This window comes from Acomys minous (assembly GCF_964271855.1).
Source record: "Acomys minous genome assembly, chromosome: 1".
Classification (NCBI taxonomy): domain Eukaryota; kingdom Metazoa; phylum Chordata; class Mammalia; order Rodentia; family Muridae; genus Acomys; species Acomys minous.
Window position 1 is genome coordinate 187,278,212 of NC_140483.1, and position 22,323 is coordinate 187,300,534.

The following is a 22,323-nucleotide window of genomic DNA, read 5'->3' on the forward strand; positions in this document are numbered from 1 at the left end:
TTGATCTAACTCAACATGGGGGAGGGTTACATTCGTGCAAGTTAACATAGCTTAATGGTTAACTGCATTCACCTGCTAACCTTGTGTGCCTGTAGCAAACAGTTGTGTATATAAAGTCAAGAGGTCCTAGTCTCTTTACAGGAGAAAGTAGTTCCAAATTACTTGAAATTGAATAATTGGGACAAAAAAAATGTACACAATTAAAATATTTCTTTTTATTGTTCCTTTAGTAATTTCTTCCAGGATTGATCCAGACAGTTCAACATTTGATTCTGTACCTTCAGAGCCAAAATCAAGGTTTGCTATGTTGGATGATGTCAAAATTTTAGCCAATGGCCTCCTTCAACTGGGACATGGTCTTAAAGATTTTGTCCATAAGACTAAGGGCCAAATTAATGACATATTTCAGAAACTCAACATATTTGATCAATCTTTTTATGACCTATCACTTCAAACCAATGAAATCAAAGAAGAGGAAAAGGAATTAAGAAAAACTACATCTAAACTACAAGCCAAAAACGAAGAGGTGAAGAATATGTCACTCGAACTGAACTCAAAACTTGAAAGCCTACTGGAAGAGAAAATTGGACTTCAACAAAAAGTCCGCGCTTTGGAGGAGCAGCTAACCTATTTACTTCAAAACCAGCCTGGGGCTCAGGAGCACCCAGAAGTAACATCACTTAAAGTAAGTAGAAACCAAAGCACTCTGATTGTTTTCAATGTGGGTTTTGGAAAATATATTTTAAGACATACATAGTCTGCTACATTACTAAAATACTTAATTTTGTTAAGAAATTAATTGTCCTAGGAACTAACATTTTCCTCTGTAACTTCAACTCGGATTTTGTTTCTCTAATATTATATTTAAAAGAGATTATATTTTATATAATCAAATAAAATTTATAACATTCAACCATTATGCTACTGCTAATTACTAGAGGTAGACAATTAAAAGAAATTTAAATTTAAAACTATTCATGAGCAAAAATAAATTAATATAATAAGTGGTATATTCTAATTCATTTGAAACATTGTTTCTTTTAGTTTAAGTAAGATTCAGAAAATTTTAGATATGGCAACATTTTAATATAGTAACAAGCATGTGTAATATTTGAGAAAAACATAGGACAATGACAGCCAATGTCCACTTTTTTAACTGTTACAAATATATAAAAAGGTGAACAAAAAGAAATTTTAAACTACAATCTGTGTGCAGACTTTTGTAGAACAGCAAGATAACAGCATCAGAGACCTCCTCCAGACTGTGGAAGAACAATACAAACAATTAAGTCAACAGCACAGTCAGATAAAGGAAATAGAACACCAGGTAAGCCAGTCTGCTGCACCAGGGGATGTAAACATGCTAAGACAGCACTCGGTAGCTTGCACAGCTTCTGTGCAACTGAGCGACTAATCTTACATTTCCTCACACGTTCTACCAAGAGCCTGTCTTGAAGAACTACGAGGAAAAGGGATCCATAACTGAGTCCACTAAAGTGATCCTATTACATTTTAAATCAGGCCATGAATCTCTCCGCTCGCAGCCTGGGTGTGGCGTCCTGTCACCACTCCTAGACCAGCAATGATCTGTCCCTTCACTACCTTATGTGCTCATCTCACCAGCTTCCTTGCTGTTCAAGTAAACCAAACACGCTGTGCTGCCCGCCCACAAGGCCTCCATCTGTGTGGTCTCTGTCTAGAATGCTCTTCTTTCTAGTATCTGCACTTCCCACATACTTTCATCAAATACAAAATGCTCAGTGAACACTAAAAATGCCCCCAGGCCATTTGATCAAATTTAAAAGGCTCCTTGTTTTTTTCCCTCCTTAACTTCTTTATATTTAGCATAACTAGAAAGCTAGTTCTTGACTATCTCTGAATTAAACTGGAATATCTGTGAACCTGGGATTCTTTTTATATTAATTCTAAAACCCTTCACACAGAATACTGTGTGACACATAGTAAGCACTAAAACTCTTCACACAGAATACTGCATGACACATAGTAGGCACCCAGTATTTTGGACTGAACATAGCAGTATCATATTCAGCATGCAGAAGTTAATAAAGTTAGCTAAGATTGTAATCTGTACTGTTGAAAAGAGAATATATTCAAATGTTTTAAGTAAGACATATAGCCTTACTGGTTCCTTTCCTTTTAATCACTGTCTCTTGTCTTATTTGCTTTGCTCTCTTAATTTTGTCCTGAAGTAATATGCTTGATTAAATATGTCAAGAACAGAGTGTCTCCACACTCTGCAGAGCACTGTCTACCCCTCTGCTCACTTACAGAACCGGGTCAGACCTCTGCACATGCCCAGGAGCACTCTGCCACTGAGCTGCACCTCCAACACTGTGTATTGCTCTTAACAGCTGGAACAGTAACATTAGAAACTGAGAGACAATGTATACACAATTGTACTTTTGATATCCTTACCCAGAATTCCTTAATTTTAAGAGTAGATGTATGATTTATATTCTTTTATCAGCTCAGAAAGACTGGTATTCAAGAACCCACAGAAAATTCTCTTCCTTCTAAATCAAGAGCACCAAGGACTACTCCCACTCTTCAGACGAATGAAACAAAAAACATAAAACAAGATGGTAAGATAACTGGGCAGGTTTTCTCTATAAAATTCCCCATTTTTAGGGCCTGGAGTAGACTAAAAGAATAAAAAGGAATATATAAATGTCAACTTAATAGGATCCTGGTTTTTTAAAAAAACATTTTAACACTATAAATGATACTATTAAGACATGAAACTAATATAAAAACACAAAATGATTATTAACTTCACAGATATAGCATGATACTACAGGTGTAGGAAAGGAATAAACTCATGTTTATAAGGCATATGAAGAACTTCATAAGGGCCAAAGGTCCTATTTAAAAATTACTTTCAAAAGTAACAAACAGAGCTGGGCGTGGTACGCACCGGTTATCCCGGTACTTGGGAGGCAGAGGCAGGTGGATCTCTGTGAGTTCAAGGCCAGCCTGGTCTACAAAGAGGGTTCTAGGACAGCCAAAGATACACAGAAAAACTCTTGTTTGAAAAAAAGGGTAATAGACAAAATACATAATATATCCATGTGTATTTTAAACATACACTTCTAAAACCTGAGACATTACAGAGTTCTCCTAAAAAAAAAATTCTAATTTCCTATGTGCTTAGAATCTTTCACAGTTAAAACAAAGGAACAAAACCAGTGTTTCCAGCCAAATTTCAGCAAAATGATTCATTCCCAACAGTTACTTTCATTTCTGTAATTCACACAGAAAAAATCCCTCCTAGCGCTTCCTGTATGCTCAGTTTCCACATGCCTGCTGGTTCTCGTTACCAACCAAACCCTGTACTAATAAGCCTTGCTCCCTGAGACCCTCACTATGCCTAACAGAAATGATGCTTTTTAAAATTATCATTCCTCAACACTCACATCAATTCCATGAAGTAGTAGTGAAATGCAAGCTGCAAAGACACTTCTATTGCTAAATACTACATAATAACGTTCATTAATTCTAGGCCTTCCGGCTGACTGCTCTGCCATTTACAGTGGAGGTGAACGTAAAAGTGGCGTGTATGCTATCAGGCCAAGCAGCTCTCAAGTATTTAATGTCTACTGTGAGACACAATCAGGTAAACCCTTCCTACGCAGAGAATGGGTTGCAGTGAATTCAAGGTACTAATTACCTATTACCAAAACTAAGCCTGTTATCAACTCATAGGACATGATTATTCAGGGCAATCTGGGACCATAACAAATGATAAAGTATATTACCTTAACTACATACTACCAAATTAACAAATCAACTCACAAAGCAAAGTTAAATCCAAATTCAAAACACAGTTATTTTTCCTGTCACCATTAATCTACGTTCATTTTCCAGGCAGTCCATGGACATTAATTCAACACCGGAAAGATGGGTCACAAAACTTCAACGAAACGTGGGAAAACTACAAAAATGGCTTTGGGAGGCTTGACGGTAAAGTGATGTCCTTGCATTATTCAGCTATCTGTGAACAGTATTAACTGGGTGTGCTGCTAGAGATCATAACACTTCAGGAACGGGGAGAGGGATGAAGCAGGAGGATTAAAAGCTCAAGGCCAACCTGGGCAACATACTGAGACCCCATTCTTGGAAGAAAGAAAGAATTATAAATTAAGAAACAACTATAAAATGGGCAATGGAAATTTAACAATAAACAAAAAACACCAGCCTTTATAAAACTGATTGGTATATATTATACATGTTAGCAATTACAATTGTTTTAATTGTACTTGTCACTATTACATGTCTGCTCTTAAGTATGCTTGTTGAAGTTTAACTCAATAGTTCATGAGTATCATAATTATTTTTTAGGAAAATAGTGCGTGCTGTGGGCTTTAGTGAGTGGTGATGCTGTGAATGAGCTGCAAAGATAGCATTATGGTGCTCTTTCACTTATATCTTCAGTATAAAGTACCACAAGGGTAAAATGGAGCTGGCAGTGTGCACTGTGGCAGAGCACTTTACTGGCACAACACGAGCTGATCTCCAGCAGCACAAAGAAGGTGATGAAATAAAAAACGAGATGGTTAAAAGGGATAGGGAACCTGTCAGAGATTCAGCGTCTAACTAGCTAAATACTAATTTCAATTATTCAATATTATAAATATATATACGGAACTGTGGTTCTCTGTGGTGTAGTCAATGCAGAATATGATATTCTATTTTAATCGTAAGACAACTATAAAAATAAGCAGAAGAATAAAAAATAGATTCTTTAAAATTTTCAAAAGCACATCATGGATATTTGTGAGTATGTAGTATTCACTCATAAGGTAGAATTCATCTGCTATTATACCAAAATTTTTTACTTGGTACTACTTGATTATTTTTTAAATTCTCTATTCATGGCACTAGTTAAATCCCTAAGAGAAGGCCTATCCCATGATATTCTGAAGTTCTAATTCTTCTGAGTTTATACTAAAACAAGACAGTGCAGAATGCTGACTTATTTCTAAACAGGAAATAATTCCATTTATAACCCTTAAATGAGTTAGGTTTCCTAACTCAATAGCAATAATATTTATCTTTGTCATTAAACACTTCAATATCAGTTGTATGATCTACTCATATTACTGCTGGCTTTAATCCCAATAAAAATAGTTTCAATTATAGAGAAAATACTAATAACAAAACATCCAAATCTATTTTTTTAATTTATGAGATTATTTTTCTATGAAAAAAAACCCAACTTCACATTTGACAAAACTAATATCACTATTATGTAAAACTAGAAAAATAAAGCATTCTTTTGTGTGAATGTGGGCATATTAATGAGCAGCTGATACTAAGATTCCATTATATACATGCATAAGGAGGCACAGGTGAGACAGCTGTAATAGTATAATGTATCATATATAAAGCACTTTATAAAACATATTTGTGAAGTAAAGCTGGGGTTTTTCAAAGCAAGACTTAAACAGAGGCTCAATTAACATTAAAGGAGGAAACGTCACACTTCAACACTGAGCAGCTGTACTGAGAGCACAGTTCAGTGGGAAGGTCACCCTCAGCACGCATGAGGTCAGACTCAACCTCCAGAACTCAAAGCAACTGAAAAGAAATGAACACAGGAAAGATCAGAAACGGAGGGAGGAGGAGGAGGAGGGCGGCGCATACACCCAGACACAGATGAGCTTTCACAAAAGTGTGTATTAATCTCAGTTTTCAAAAGGATTTGCTTTGAGTGTTCGAGAGAGGGTCTCATGTAGTCCAGGACGGCCTCAAACAGCTCTCTGTAGTTAAGGTCTTTGCTTATCAAGTCTTTCTGTCTCAACTTCCCAAGAATTAGCATTACAAGCACATACCATACATCAATGATATAAGTAAATGCTTTGCAAGTTTTCAAAGTAACCAAGGCGCCAATACTACAACAACTCATTTACGTCACCAAACTGAAAATAACTTTAAGAACTGGCATGGAACATGACTATACATATGTGTAATCACAGCACTGGCATGGCTAAGGCAGGAAGATCTCAACCTCGAGGCCAACTTGGGCTAAACAGTGAGACCTGGTACGTATGTGTGTGTGTACACACACACACACACACACACACACACACACACACACACACACACACACACACACACACACACACGTCAGTCAGGACCTGATCTGCAGAAGTTTTGTTTTATTTTGTGTTGGAGGTTGGTCTGATGTATTCTGATGCTAATTACTTCTTTCAGTCTCTGTGCCAGACCTGTGCCTGGCCTAAAAGCCTGGCCTGTTTGAGATATAAAAGGCCATCACACCCGGACAGGGCAAATGGGATGGGTGTGGCTAAGTTTCCAGGGCTGGGAGAGACAGAGAGAACCTTGGGAGGAGAGAGAGCACAGGAAGGGAGAGGATAAGGGGGCTGCGTGAAGGGCTGGGTGGAGGAGACGCACATGGCCGGCGTGGATGGGGATTTGGCCCAGATGATGAACATTAGCAAGTATATGGGATTATGGATGGGTGGTAGCTTGATAGAAAGTATTAGAAATGGCATAAGAAGTAGTTTAGGGGATGAATATCTGCCCTGCACCAGGTTAACTAAAGCTATGTTAAAATATAACAGGTGTCTGTGTCTTGACTGATTGCTAGTGGGTTAGAAAATACCACCGTTAGGCCATACTGATAAAATAACAACAGTTTTGTTTTGTTTTCCTAACTTTTCTCTTTAGGAGAATTTTGGTTGGGCCTAGAGAAGATCTACGCCATAGTAAAACAGTCTGACTACATCTTGCGACTGGAGCTACAAGACTGGAAAGACGGCCAGCACTATGCTGAATATTCCTTTCACCTGGGCAATGGTGACACCAACTACACGCTACATGTGGCTGAGGCCGCTGGCAACATCCCTGAGGCGCTCCCAGAACACAGAGACCTGGTGTTTTCTACATGGGATCACAGAGCAAAGGGACAGCTCGCCTGTCCGGAAACTTACTCAGGTATTTAATTAATGCCAATACTTTTTTCTTTAGAGTATCCCCTACGGTTTTAGTTATTATCTATAATATCAATCCTATAAAATACTAATCTCGAGTAAGTCTTCTCACCAGAGACAAAAACCTGTTGACTGTAGTTAAAGTGCCAATTCTGGTCCAGCTACTTTACTGCCCGCAGTGCTTCTCACTGTGTTGGTGGTGTATGTGAATGATAGATTAATGAATATTGGAATACCTGCACCTACAATATAATAATGTTTATGTTAAATAAGGCCATAACCATTAAAAAAAAATCAAACAGCTTCTTGACAGCAGGCATTTATCCAATTAAATCACACATCTGTCGTCTTTAGGAGGCTGGTGGTGGCACGGCGTATGTGGAGAAAACAGCCTGAACGGTAACTACATCAAACCCAGAGGCAAATCCAAGGCAGACAGGCGAAGAGGGATCTACTGGAGGCCTCAGAATGGAAAGCTGTCCTCCATCAAATCATCCAAAATGATGGTCCGGCCTACCAACTGAGAAAGCTTTGAACAAACTGAGACTAACTGAAAGACCAATAAATTAAATATTGAAATCCTTTCAGATTTCTATAGTATAGTAATCTTTAATTGAAAGCTTGAGAAATGAATTTTCAATTAGCTTTAAAATCATAGTCAAGGTTAGATATCATCACATCAACTTAACACAATTTATCTTTTTCAATCAAACCTCCTTCAGTATTGTTCCTTCATATGTTTGTGAAGTGGGAATCAATTTAAGATGGCCAAATCACCTGGGAGTGGTGGCACATGCCTTTAATCCCAGCTTTTTGGAGGCAGAGGCAGGCAGATCTCTGAATCTGAGGCCAACATGGTTTATAGAGTGTGTTCCACTACAGCTAGGGCTACACAGAGAAACCTTGTCTCAAAAATCAAATCAAAACAAAATGAAACAAAAACAAAAACAAAAACAAACAGACTACCACCAACAAAACACTAAAAGACAAAACAAAAAACCATGATTCCAATCTAAATAGTAACTAATGAGTAAGTTCTAAATCATTCTTAAATTAAAAATCTTAAAACTGCAATTTTTTAAAAAAGGACAGTTTATGTTAAACTTCAAAAAGTGTTGTTTTTTATAGTTCTCAAATTCTGTATTACTAGTTTCAAAATTACATTCAATCAATTTAGAAAACATATGTGTAATAGGAAATTTTAAAATCATGCTCCATTTTGCTATAACATAATCTGGAGTAAATGATTTTTTTTTTTTAAAGAACATCGCATAAAATAAGTTGGGTGTAATGGTGTGTCTGCAAGAGGCTCCATGTCTGCCAATATGGTATATCTGGTTACTGAGTCATACTGACTTTTCAGAATCAAGAATCACAGTAACTTAGGATATATTTAGCTTATCTACACTGTGAACATCTTATATATTTTAACACTTAATACTATGATAATAATTTTAAGTTATGTCTGTCATAATGCAATAAGAAAGAATGCCTTTGTGGTATTAAATGGAAGTTTAATAAGAATTTATTATCCCTGAGCTGGATGTGCACCTAACATATATATATTTAAGTAGAATTAAAAATCATAATACATCATCAAATATTTTAAAGCCTAATAGGCATGTATGTTTAAAATTTCATAGACACTGATACTACAATAAGTATATGAATATTTTTAAAAGTAATTAAAACTTTAACTCCCCACTGACTCTCAGATATAAGAGCACCCGATGCTCTTCCAGAGACCTGAGTTTGGTCCCCAGTGCCTACACTGGGGGCTCATAAGCACCTAGAACCCCAGCTGCAGAGCATCGGAGGAGGCCTTCTTCTCATTTCCATGGGCACACAGACACAGGTCAGATACGCACACATGTAATTTTTTAAAATGTATTTCATATGCATTGTTTTGCCTGCACGTATGTGTAAGACTGTTGGACCTTTTGGAATTGGAGTTGCAGACAGTTGTGAGCCGCCACATGGGTGCTGGGAATTGAACCCAGGGTCCGCTAGAAGAGCAGCCAGTGCTCTTATCCACTAAGCCATCTCTCCAGTCCAAAAAATATATCTTAAAAAAAAACTGCCAACAAAGAAAATTTTGACTTCAACCAAGTTTTTACAGTTAGGCAGTATCCAGTTATGATGTGATTTGTCTCAATCAATACACAGCTTATATTTTAAGTTTTCCTATATCATAACAGTCTTAAAATCACATATGAGATACATATGGTCTATGTGGATCCTACTCTTTTTCTACAAAACAAAAACACAAAACACAAAAAAACAAAAGAATAAAAGCAAGAAAAGTCCCAGTTTTCAGAGCTACAGTCCAACCTGCCAAAAAATCTACTTTTGAGTTTTATAGCCAAATGTCAAAATACATCCCTGACCAAAAAGAATGAGAAACTTTCAAATATAAACTGCTTCTTTACATAACACAGCAGATGCATTCTCCTACGGTGTGTTTCATTTTGTTCCTTTTAGAAGTACCACACTGGCCTCTCCCCCTCCCCTCCACCCTCCACCCCCATAGTACGCTCAAACCGAGAGAGGACCCTGGAAGAGAAGAGGCCTCTGCGGTACACGTCACAGAGTGCTAATCTGGGGGACTTTCCCAGTCCACTTTCCCTTTGCTCTCTAATACTTACTTATTGAATTCCAATACCACAGCCCTCAGCTGGCTTATCCCTCCCTTGGATCCATCTTTATAACTTGTCCTTCCTCATATCCTCTCATCGCAATGGAACAATACAACCTTCCTTTTGGGAGGGGGAGTAAGAGGGAAACTGTTCGTGCGCTCATGAAGGAGTGTACGCATGTGTAAGTTGTGCAGATTCAAGGGTCAGAGGTCTGTGTCAGCTGTCTTCCTAAATCATTCTCCAGCTTCTCTTTTTGTAAAGACAAGGGTCTCTCACTGAACCTCGAGCTTATTGGTTCAGTGGGTCAGCCAGCCAAACAGCTACGGAAATCTACCTGTCTCTGGCGCCAGCACTGAGAGACAAGAGGCGCTCTGCCACACCTGGTTTTTATGTAGTGGGTGATGGGGATTAAACTGGCATCCTCATGTTTATGTGATGGGCACTTTACTGCCTGAGCCGTCTTCCCAGCCCCAAATCAATCTTTATAAATGTGACCCTCAAACGTCCTATCTACTTTCATGGACTCTGTTTTCCATGGATAAATTTCCCAGCTCTCTATAGACAACCCATAATCTCTGTTCATATCTCCTCCTCACACTGCTTACTAGCCACACCCCCCCCCCCCCCGCTATCCTGTAGATACTTCAATAGCAGCCCAACCCCTGACGCTCTTTTCACCTCCTCTCCCTCCCTCTCTATAGCATACGCTCCCAACTTTTATAACTGTCAGCATCGCTACCAGGCTATCAGTCCCAGAAGTCTGGAACCTGGAGAATGTTTGGCTTTTTACCTGAACTTGTTATCACACTTTCTTATATCCTAGAACCTTCTTTTGAAATGTTTTTCAGATAAGCTTTCTTCTTGAGGACTGTCTTTAGCCTGATCTACTCCTACCCCACTGACTTTATTTCCCACTCAATCATGCTATATCAGGTTTCCGGTAACGACATAGTACTCGTTTTGTTTAAGGCTGTCTACTATAGAAATATAGCAGTTGATGATAATTAAAATATATCCTTAAAACCTATTTTAGAGTTATGGGATAATGACCTGCTACTGAAACATAGCCTCATATTACATCTGTTTATATCTCATACTCCATAAACCTATCTTCATATAAAAAGTTCTTTCCCTCCAAATATCTCCTAAGAAATGATGCTCCTAGAAGATGAGTCACATTTATTCTGAGACTTCACATACGTCTTACAGCTATACCCTCACAGGAATATTTCCCAATTACAAGAGCGCTTGCCTAAAGAACAAAATTCAAATCCTTCCATTAATCCAAGATACCTAAAACTGGCCCCAATCATCTCTTCAAGTTTTTTTTATTAAATTTTTAAAAAAATGTTTTTACATATACATTAATATTATTATACATAAATACAATAAACTACCTACAGCAAGAAGAACCACGAAACAATCAGGAATTATATCAATGTTACATTTATAGTGTTTTGGCTATTTGTATCTGGCAGCCTTGAAGAAAACATCTTTCCTATCTTGGTGCATCTAAAATTCTGAATGTAAATTAAAATCTATCATATCTCGGCACTATCAACTTAAAACATCTATCTAGACCTAAAAACATCTTAACCCCTAAACAACTAAGCTTAATTGTAAAACTAAACTATCTGGTCTCCAAAGAGTTTTGGGTGACGATTCAGACAAAACACTGTCATTTTCTCATCTGGAAGCTGCTAACCTGCACTCCCTGTATACTCAGGTAATTAATTTTACTCTTTAACTTTTTTAGTCAGGGACCAGCCCAGCTAGCCTCACACATGCAGTCTGCCTTTCTCAGCCTCTTAAGGTCAGGGACTGCGTGTGTGAATCACCATGCCTGGCTCCACTTTCACAATGTTCTCAACACAACACTGCTCTCTTAAATCAAAATGCATGTACTTTAAAACCTCTTATTAAGTATTTTCCTGATTAATCCCATCTGTCTACAGCTCATCCTCTCCCTTTCTGATTGGCTAGGACATTTATGCTCTGATATCTCCTTCCTCCTTTGTATGATGCAGCACCTGTGTCTATAGCCCTCAAATGGCAGCATTATGTAGACAAAAAGGTAAACCTAGCGGATTATTATAGTAATTTAAAAATAGAAATCAAAAGGCTAGGAGCATCAAACACTTATCTACCTCATCTTAGGGAAATTACTGTAAAATCTGATACCAAGAGCGTACTCTTAGCAAGTAGGAGGGCAAGTACACACATTGCTCATCCCAGCATCACTTGCTGCTGCATAATCTATTTACCTATTTTGTCAGGCTACAATAAGGATGTTTTCATACTGACACCTTCTTGGTAAAATAACTCACAGCAGTCAGTTTACTCATACATTAGTAGATATGCATTCATTAGCCAATATTTATTGAATTCCAACAATTTATTCCAAATTTGTATTATTATATGTCCTATATTCTATACAGAATAATAGCATTACCTCACGGTTTTGGCTGGGGTTTCTGTCCCCATCACTAACACCCACAGACAAAGCACTTACATGTGCACTACTGAGTGATTATCTAACACTGCAGTTTTGAAAACGGAAAGTCATCAGACAATTGCCCCTTTTAGCAAAGTCCAAAGTATTCCCCATGGGTGCAAACCACCTAGAGCAAAATTACTCAATGGGTATCAAATGTGCAGTTCAAGGTTATGAAAGTAGGGTTAACAAGTGCCCACAATACGCCTTCATAAGGTGACATTTCAACCGAGTTTTAGAAAATATAAAATATAACAAATAATTCCTTCTAAAGCATGAAAAGTGTTTCTTAGGTAGTAACAAGCCTAAAAATGATTAGGTTTATTGAAACAGCAATAAACAACAACCTTAGAATTGTTGCTGTTCATCTTCAGAGAAGCAACCAAGGTCCGATCTACAATTCCACACACAGGAATAGGCACCTGGCAACCTGCCACCTTGGGTCCTCATAGCCAGAGAGAGAAATTATTAACAGTATGTTAAATACATGTACATATTTTTAAAAAACTGCATCTTTAGGCTATCACTGTTCAAACTCCTTTAAGAAAATAATCTATACAAACACTTACACGAAAATATTTTAATTTTTAGGGCAAATGAACGAAACTCTCTCTAGGCTGTTTCTGTTTCTGAAGCTTTATCTCTCCCTTGGGAGCCTGGGATAGGAACCACTAACTTGACTTTTTAAAAACACTTGAGTGGCAATATGTAACTGCCAGGAAATTGGCCTCTTAACTCAATAATTTCTATGATTTTCTTAATTTTCAGTACCACTTAAATGAAAATAAGAATGTAGGAAACGGCCGGGTGGTAGTAGTGCACACTTTTAATCCAAGCACTTGTAAGGCAGAGGCAGGTGGATCTTTGAGTTCGAGGCCAGCCTAGTCTACAAAGTGAGTGCAGGACAGCCAAGGCTACACAGAGAAACCCTGTCTTGAAAAATCAAACAAACAAAAAACCAACAAAAAGAATGCAGAAAATGAACCACTGCAATATTAGCAGTGTATAGGAACTCTGATACTGAGAAATCATACATATTTTTATATCCCAACTAAAATACTGCTTAGAAAACAGTCTTTTGGTTATATCAGAGGACAAAATGTTTTAGTTTAACTCATTAATAAGGAATATTGTTTGTTAACCTATATATTTTATGCACTAAACTCTTATTCCAAAAAGATCATAGGATTCACATATATACAGAAAACAAGTAAGATTGCTCTGCAAAGGGATATCTATCATATCACAGGGACCAAGTATCACATGGCCCGTGTGCTCACACTGACCTGGTCTGACTAACCAAGCTATTCCTTGAAATTAAACATTAGGGAAAAGCTTAATTGGTACATTATAAGCTTATCAAAAAGCTCAAGGGAAAACTGAAAATATATAATTGAAAGTAGGTTTTATAACTAACACTTGTTATTGTGGCTATTGTAGTCCTTACCTGTCACAGAAGCACACCCCACATCTACAAATGAAATGACGCAGCAGCTGATAAAATGAGGAAGGCAATGGTAATTAATGATGTGGGTGTGTGTGTGTTTGGAATATCCTATAACAGAACATTTAAAACTATATTCAGAGCAGTTCCCAGCAATACGATTACTGGTGTTTAAGAAGAGAAGGGGTCCACTGCATGCTTTGATATTCACACTGATGAACGCCACATTCTCTTACAGTCTTAGTTGTACCACTTTTGCTAGCCACACTTAAAAAGAAAAAGAATTAGACAGAAAAACAAAGATACAAAAGTTCAACAGGCAATCACAACTAAGGCTACTGTTGGGAAAGAGGGCAACTCTCATCATCTGCCAAGAATATCATGTGCTATGTGGACATGTCTCAAAAAGAGCAAATGTCAATAAAACAGAAGGATTTGCTCAGCTAGGTGTACCTCGATCTAGTGCAAGCCACAAAGCTACAGCAGCGACCAGGAAGTGATTTGGAACACAAGTGCCATCATGAGGAATCCACCATCTAACTTCCAAGCAATTTCAAACATTTAATAAAATCCCAGACAGAAAGGGCTCATCGTGTGCTTGTCCTAATGTAACAACTGCACAAGGTGTTTATATTATACTGTGATAGTGTAAGCAATTATTGACTTTTGCGGCTTATTAGCTCTGTCTTCCAAGTCTTGATTGCTAAGGTATCTACATATTGTTAGCACTGTAGAGGATTTAAAAGGCCATTTTCTTCTGGGATCACTCTATTCAAAACTGGCTAACCAGCCGAACAGGGAAAAGTTTGTCATCTAAATGTGACATCTACAGCTGTAATCTCAGACTCGGGCAGTGATGGAATAGTTCTAAATTCTGGGCTACATTCTAATATCCTGTCTCAAAAAATATACATGTGGTTATCCGTCTCACGGGCACTAAAAGCTCTAGTGAAAGCACAAAACTGGCCAATGCTAACTTTCAAAGTTTCCCTTTACATTCTTTATTTTATTTATTATGTGTGTGAGTGTGTGTGTGTGGGGGGGGGATATATACAGCCCATTTGTAGAAATCAAAAGACAACTACAGAAAATCGGCTGCTTCCTCCCACCATGGCTTCTAGGGGATAAAGCTTCAGGCGTCAGTTTTCCACAGTAAGTACTTCTACTCCATGAGCTACATCACCAGCCCCATACCCTCCTTTAAAAATATATCCTTTTACCTATTTATACCTCCAAAGTCCAATATCTTCATGCCTTTTTTTTTACAAGCCAATCTCTCTGAGGCTGTGTAATGCATGAATTCCTAGGACACAATGGGATTCCATTTTCCCATACTGAGAAAAGTCAGTTGATCTCAATTTTAATAATCACCGAAAACTAAATATGGCCATAAATAACTGTTGTAAGAGCCAGTCACCCAACTTTTAAGTTAAAACAGTTATACCATCTCAAATCACAGAAAAATTTGGTGAATGTTTCTTAAGTATCTTTATAATTAATGTGTCTTTTCAGAAAGAAACACTCTGGAGGCAGAGGTTGAATCAAGGTGTCTCTATGTCCTGAAACTTACTATGCAAACCGGGCCAGCTTTGAACTCACAGAGATCCACCTGTTTCTACCTCCAGAGTGATGGAATTAAGGCCTGTGCTACCATACCTAGCCAAGAGAAACTGAGCATCAAAATAGAAAAAGCCAACCAAACACAATAACCACAATTATACTTCTATGTTCTAACGTATTTAATTTTCTTTACTTCCCTGAGGATATTCTTAGATCAGAAAATTATTAATTTTTTCTTAACCAAAATGATGGATCTTTCTTGCTTCAAAAGCTCATCTCAAGAAACTAAGAAACATAGTAACTTGGGGATCCTATATCATAACTTATTGTCTATAATCATCAGTTCCTTATGAACCACATATAGAATTTCAACTCTCCAGACCACATAGAAACTTGGAAGGCATGGTGCTAGGCTATAATCCCAACATTCACAAAGCAGGGAAAGAAGGGGACCCCCAAGGGCAGGGAAAGGGAACCCCCAAGGGCAGGGAAAGAGGACCCCCAAGGGCAATTTGGCTGTTTAACCAAAATCAGAGAGCTCTGGGTTCAGCAAGAGAACCTGCCTCCATAAGTACAGTGGAGAGTGACCATGTACAACACACACACACACACACACACACACACACACACGCAGCGCGCGCGCACACGAGGACAGTGTACAACTGCATATGCACCACACATACATGGTGCATTTACCTGACATTCCCCTCAGGACGGGATAAATATTATGAACATTAAAACTGGATAAACACTTAAAAGCCTCCTTCAACACTTGGTAAGCCCCACACTCAACCCCACTCAACTTCTATAACATGATTTCCTCAAATGCTCCTAATCTTTATTAATTCATGGATATGATTCTTTAGATGTCATTTATATCATTACATCATGTCCACAGTAAGACATTAAAAATTATAGAAAATGGACTGGGCATGTGGCATAGGCCTGCAATCCCAGCACCGGGGGAGGCAGAGGCACACGGATCTCTGAGTTCGAGACCAGTCTGGTCTACAAAGTCCAGGACAGCTAGGGCTACATAGAGAGACCCTGTCTCAAAGGGGGGGGGGGGACAAATTCCGATTTTGAAGCAAGAGTATAAGATAAAATTATTCTGGCCTGCTTTAATATTTACTCATAACACATACAATTCTATATGTTGGCTATCCTTTGTCCTTTAGCATGAAGATTATGAAAGATGAAGCAATACCTAGGTTTCAGACCAAATAAGCCTCCTAGTCTCAGCTTCGTGTTTCTCATATATAGAAACACCACCACCAAATTTGTGTATATGAAAACTAATTTAAATGAAGTAGTTAGAATAAAAGGCACCAAATAATTATTGTCGACCACAAAATACTATTAACATGAAATTTTAAAACATAAGAAATAAAGAAAATAATTGCAAAAAGCCTCCATAAGAAACATGAAACACAGTATCAGATTCTTCAAAAGCCACCACTTACAGGCAAGAGATCAGCTACAGTGTCAAACTGCTGGCAAAAATAATTTACAACTTTGAATTCTACACCTAGCAAAACTGTCAACCTTGGAATAAAGATTCAAAAATTACACCACCAAGTGAGGAAACATGTGTTTGCAGTTGCTGACTGGAGAGGCTGGAGAGGAGACCACCTGAGCACAGACAGCCTGGCAAGGCCTCATCTCAAAACAACAAAAGAAATGAATGAAATAAAAACACTGTCATAGCTGGGCATGGTGGAACACACAGGGAGACAGAGGAAAATGGATCTCTGTGAGTTCAAGGCCAGCCTGGTCTATAAAGCAAGTTCAGGACAGTCAAGGCTACACAGAGAAACCCTGTCTTGAAAAGCCAAAAAGAAAAAAAATCTAAAAAACCAAAAACAGTCAGGTACATTTTAAAAAGTATCTTCCATATATTATACATAGGAAGATATTGAAAGTTTTCAGCAAGATAAATACATCCAGAAAGAAAAACATGGGAAGTATGATTCCATTGGGGGGGTCTTTAAAAACATCTCTAGGATAATGATTTATAATAGATAATACATGGTGGTAAATGATTTCCAGGATAATGGTAAGTAATGGATAGTAAGTAATGGTAAAGAATCTCTAGACAATGGTAAACTGGCTTCTAGACAGAAACTACACAGTCGGTCTGGCAAGCTTAGAGAAGGCCCAACGTACACAAGCTTCACAACAGCAAACGATTGGCCACTGGACATGTCAGCAAGCTTTAATGATAAAACGTAGTCGGTGGGGGACAAAATAATGTAACTATTCTAGGGGAAAGAATGAGTTGCAGAAAACAAAGCAATAAAGTTCTCAGTCTCTACATGGCTCGATTGTGAAAGTTATGTAATAATCACGAACACAAACAAACTGACACAAAACACAGGACTGGCCTTAATCTCGAGGTGAACTGTGACATCAGACCGGCTGCCGGTAAAGTTAAATCTGTCTGCAATTTTAAGCCTTACTCTGCTGTGTGAACTTTATACCCATATAATTCTTTCAAAAAGGGTTAAAATGCAATAAATAACAGTGACAAGCAGAAACATGAAAGAACAAAGTTCCTAACTACTGCTTGCTTCACTCTGAAATGCAGGAGGAAGAAACACAAATGGTGGGTACTCTCGTAGAATCTCCTGGGTGAGCAGGCTGAAGCCTCTGAATTATGCAACATGCAGCTTGGGTTATGCAATCCATTCTTATTTCTGCCCTTTAAATCAGTCTCATATATAACTTATAGAATTGGTTTCACCCCCCCCCCAAAAAGTCATGATCTCAAACAGCGGGTGAAGGCATTCACACACAGTACACGTGGATGCCAAGCCTGCAGTGGCACAGTGCTCGGCACAGTGTACACAGTAGTGGCCTGCTACCCTCAACATAGCACAGGCTCAGCAGGCGCTGACTGCCCACATGATGCCAGAAGCACATACACAGATTCGTGTGTGACCAAAAATTCTACTAAGAATTTGAGGAAACACAAATTTGCAATTCAAATGCTTTAACCACACAGCCCCAAATCAAATTTCACATTTCTCTATCCTCCAGGTTAATTGCCTAGAATGTGAAGGTGATATTTTGTAAGGCAATTAGCATTGTACCTGGAACAAAGATAGCTTCCTGCATATTATACACATATATGTATACATTATTACATATGTGGCAATTACTAATATAATTGTGCTCTAAGAAGTAGAAGGCATAAGAGGTAGAAAAAGTAATAAATGTACATAAGGTTTTTTAAAACTTTCATTCTAGTTCTACTTTAATATTAAAAGAGATAGCATTTTATCCCAGAATTCACAAGATTGTGTTATCTTACCTGTAAGTTGTGTTGGGAACATAGACATCCCTGGCAGGAAATTCTAAGATCTCTCTGGTGGGCCGGACTCGGCTGTCGGGATAGAGTTTCACCTGGAGCAGCTCTGGAGTCAGGCAATAGTGGGGGTTCTCGGGTGCAGGGGAGATGTCGATCTTCAGCTGAGCTGCAGGAAATGCATTACAGAGCCGACGTGAACATAAATTCTGGGATGGCTACACTTGTGCCGACAGTGCCTCCCAAAGCCTTCCCCATCAGGATGCAGCACAGTGGAGGTTGTAGGAGAAGGGCCTAGGGGAGGCAGTTATGTCGCTGGAAGTGCGCCCATGATGGGCAGTCTCTGGTCCTTCCCTCCCCATCTACTTCTGGACACCACAAACTAAGCAGCTTTGCTCCGCCCTGTGCAGCTTCACCAAAGCGTTCTGCTCCAGGGTGGCCCCAAAGCAAAGCCACTCAACTCAAGGCTGGAGGCTCTGGGAAGTGGGTCAAGCTAAATCTTTCCTCTGTTTAAGTTGATGAGCACTAAGCAATTTATTCACATTTGAGGCAATCTGTCACAGCAACAGAACGCTGACTAACATGGATTAAAATGTTCTTAGAGAGATTTCAATATTATTCTGTAAAATATCTGGGATGAACAGTATAGAAATCCAGTAATTAAAAACTTAGATATTGAAATCATTCCATTTTATCAAGATTCAAATTTTTAAAATGAGTTATCCATGAATAAATGCATATAAAACAATAAATGCTATCTGAACAAACGAAGAGTGGAGAACAAAAGACCAAGCCGGCAAGACGGCCATGGTGGTGCACGCCTTGAAACCCAGCGCTCAGGGAGGCAGAGGCAGGCAGATCTCTGATTCTAGGCCAGCCTGGTCTACAGAGCGAGTCCAGAACAGCCAGAGCTACACAGAGAAACCTTGTCCCAAAAAACGAAAACAAGACAGTAGATGGGCTCTCGCACAGAACTGGACAAGCTTTTAAGAAGTGACTTGTCTTAGCCTGACAGACCCCTCTTTGCGCAGATGCTAGCATCGGGTTTGGCAGACCCCTGCTCGGTTCTGTTCTGAACTGTTGGCTCTAACTGTGACAGTGACTGGTTCTCAATATTTACTGTCCCATGTGCACTTTAAACCACAATTATAACTCATCATTCTCAATTAATGATGGTCCTGAATCCTGACTTCAAACTGTTAGCTCACATGGTAGTGGGATAAAGAACACTTGACAGGTACTGAACACAGAACGGTGTGTGGGCCAAATAAATAGAAAAATGGAAAACATGGTGACAAATAACCATCAGTGAGAATTATCGTATCACTCAACATTGGAAATACCTGTAATTGGCCTCAGTCTCCGTAGGACAGAAGACGGCCTTCTCATGTCAGCAAGGAACTTGTACAGATCTTCATCACTTAAGCGGTCTCCTTCCTGAGTTCAGTGATATTGAGAAAAAGTATTGAATAAAACAAAGGCAGGAGATGAGAAAGAAACCCATAGCATTTGCAAATAAGCACTAACTTCTGTACCACACTGTCAGACTGAAAGATTAACAATTCATGAGAATACATACATATCTTCCTAACCGAAGTCTCCTGTTTTCAAGCCTGACTAAGATTTATAATGCTACCAACCATTGAAATTTTTGTTCATGGCTATGATCTATTACTTAGCCTATAAAGTATTACAGGACAGATAACATACTGTCAGCCAATACAAATTAAAGGTAGAAAGTATAAAAGGAAAAATAAGAATACAGACATAGACAGAACCAAGAGAAGGCAAATTAAGGACATGGGACAACTGCACAGATGTCACAATTTAGATTATGTGTCTTTTTAACTTTATATTCCATAACTTCTCAAATGTAGAATCTTTAGACATGTTACATCTTCACAAAAATAAATAACAAATATAATGATTTAGGGAAAGCACACTTATCCTGATATGAAGACCAGAAAGAGAAATCCAAATGACCACAATTGATGAAAAAGGGTAGAGAGATAGAGGGAAAAAAGGAACTAACTGGTGTTTATTTTTTCCTTCCATTCACAATAGTTAGGCTGACTTCAACGGTCTCTACCTGCTTTGTGACAATTCCTGACGGTCACGGCTGACCTGTCATGTACTGCCCTCAAAGACACACTAGAGTACTCAGCCTCTTTATTTCTGTGAGCTTACACTGAGCCAGCTCCCACTTGTTCATAGCATGGGAGACAGTTTGCCTTTGTACTATTATTTGGGCAATACTTTTAATGTCTAAATAGTGATTATTTGGAGCGAGTGCTTCTAAAATAGTTCTCACGTCTACTGAGTTGGAGGTAGAAAATGTGGCCTTATTAAAAATCCAGGGTCTTAATTTGGCTAATGAATGCAAAGTTTCCAACAGTTGCCAAAACAATATATTCTCTTTACTGAGTACAGAATACAAAATTCCATCTTTATTTGTTAATATACTCGATTATCTCTTGACTTATTTTTACTTAATATATTAATTATATTATAAGCCTCCATTCTTTCGTGATAACTAACATGTGTTTTTATGCCTTTTACTGGGAGGGACATAATTTCCTTCCTGGTGCGTGGCTATGTACCTCACTCTTGTCACTGAGCAAATATGTCACTGAGACTTATAAGACATTCACACAACCAGGCTCACCCTCTCCTAGTTTCTGCCTCTAGCAGATGGAAAGGTTAAGTTTTCCTAGAAACTAATCTCGATGCGCCGATTCAGCCAAACGTGGGACTAGCTGAGCTCACTGCAGCGGTCACGCTGACCCTTGACACTCCACTGCTTGTTTAGGACTACAGACCCCTGAAGCAAAAGTTAAAAAAGTAAAAACACCCAAAAACTGTTTTCTAATATATTGAATACATTTTTTACAACTACTTACAAATTTCCTTTTGTTTTAAAATCTCTGTGAATTTCTAATAATCTGAGGTTGGTGCATTTGAAACCTCACACGATTAACTATACTGCCATCGCTATGGACAATAACTTCTCATAAAACAGAAAGAGGGGCTGAATCTCACTTAGAAATTCATTCCTTAAATTCTACTTTGCTAAATAAAACTACAATCTCTGCTTTTTACCTTATTTGCACTTTGGTGATACATTATTTTCTAGCTACTTACAAAAATAATACATAGTTATGGCCAAATATTTCCAATAAAGAACATCAATTGCAGAGCTTTCTACTGCCCTGTGCATTTAAGTTTTGTGAGCATTTGGTGCAGTATCCAATTGCTAGTCCTGAAAGCAGAACCCACTAGCATGTGACTACCCAACAGAATGATTAGAGATCAGAATAATGAACTCTAATTTCAATATACTGTGAGAAAGTATAATTTTAACAATAAAGATGTAACCAATATTTGAGCTAGAAATATTTAAGCCATATAGTATTATATAATATACACATGTAATGAAACATTACATATTAGCATCAATATAGACAACCTGTTTTATTTTATATATGTTAAACAATACTTTAAAGTTTTTTCGGGGGGTGGGGCACTGGAAAGATGTCTCAGTGGTTTAAAGCATTTGAACCCCTTGCAGAGGACCCAGGTTTAATTCCCAGCACCCACACGGTGGCTCAAGACTTTCTACAATTCCATCCAGAGGATCTGATGTCCTCTTCTGGACTTCACTGACACCAGGTACATATGTATATAAGACCAAATAGTCATGCATATAAAATAAAATAAATAAATCTAAAAATAAAATAAAGTTTACATTTTAAATATAACTTTTTAAAATACAGAATGCTCAAAAAACATTATCTGTATAAGTAGAAATGATGTGGAGGGCTTGTTCACTTACCTACACAATAGCAGCTCAATTATATATACAGAATAAAAAAGCTAGCTATGTAAGTAGGAAGAGAAGTGACCCTGTA

The 22,323-nt window shown here is 38.1% G+C and overlaps 2 protein-coding genes across 7 annotated transcripts in view; one reads left to right on the top strand and one right to left on the bottom strand.

Annotated features, from left to right (window-relative positions):
* Nucleotides 1-22,323, bottom strand: part of DOCK7 (dedicator of cytokinesis 7) — a 185,207-nt gene that overhangs the window by 105,400 nt on the left and 57,484 nt on the right. For all 6 annotated transcript variants that reach the window (XM_084777076.1, XM_084777074.1, XM_084777075.1 and 3 more), the window contains exons 13-14: nt 19,759-19,852; nt 18,422-18,584 (exon numbers count right to left, since the gene is read on the bottom strand). In XM_084777076.1, coding sequence (XP_084633202.1) covers nt 18,422-18,584; nt 19,759-19,852 — 257 coding nt within the window. The remainder of the gene's footprint in view (nt 1-18,421; nt 18,585-19,758; nt 19,853-22,323) is intronic.
* On the top strand, nt 93-7,557 carry ANGPTL3 (angiopoietin like 3). The gene is made up of 7 exons (XM_084777245.1): nt 93-685; nt 1,217-1,327; nt 2,489-2,603; nt 3,521-3,634; nt 3,886-3,981; nt 6,712-6,978; nt 7,329-7,557. Exons 1-7 carry the CDS (start codon nt 191-193, stop codon nt 7,496-7,498), a joined length of 1,368 nt encoding a protein of 455 aa, XP_084633371.1. The 5' UTR covers nt 93-190; the 3' UTR covers nt 7,499-7,557.

Bases quoted from the DNA above. Each gene is read 5' to 3' on its own strand.
- ANGPTL3 (XM_084777245.1), top strand. From the start codon at position 191: ATGTACACAATTAAAATATTTCTTTTTATTGTTCCTTTAGTAATTTCT. The intron at 686-1,216 runs GTAAGTAGAAAC...ATCTGTGTGCAG, and splicing joins CAGAAGTAACATCACTTAAA to ACTTTTGTAGAACAGCAAGA. The intron at 1,328-2,488 runs GTAAGCCAGTCT...TTCTTTTATCAG, and splicing joins TAAAGGAAATAGAACACCAG to CTCAGAAAGACTGGTATTCA.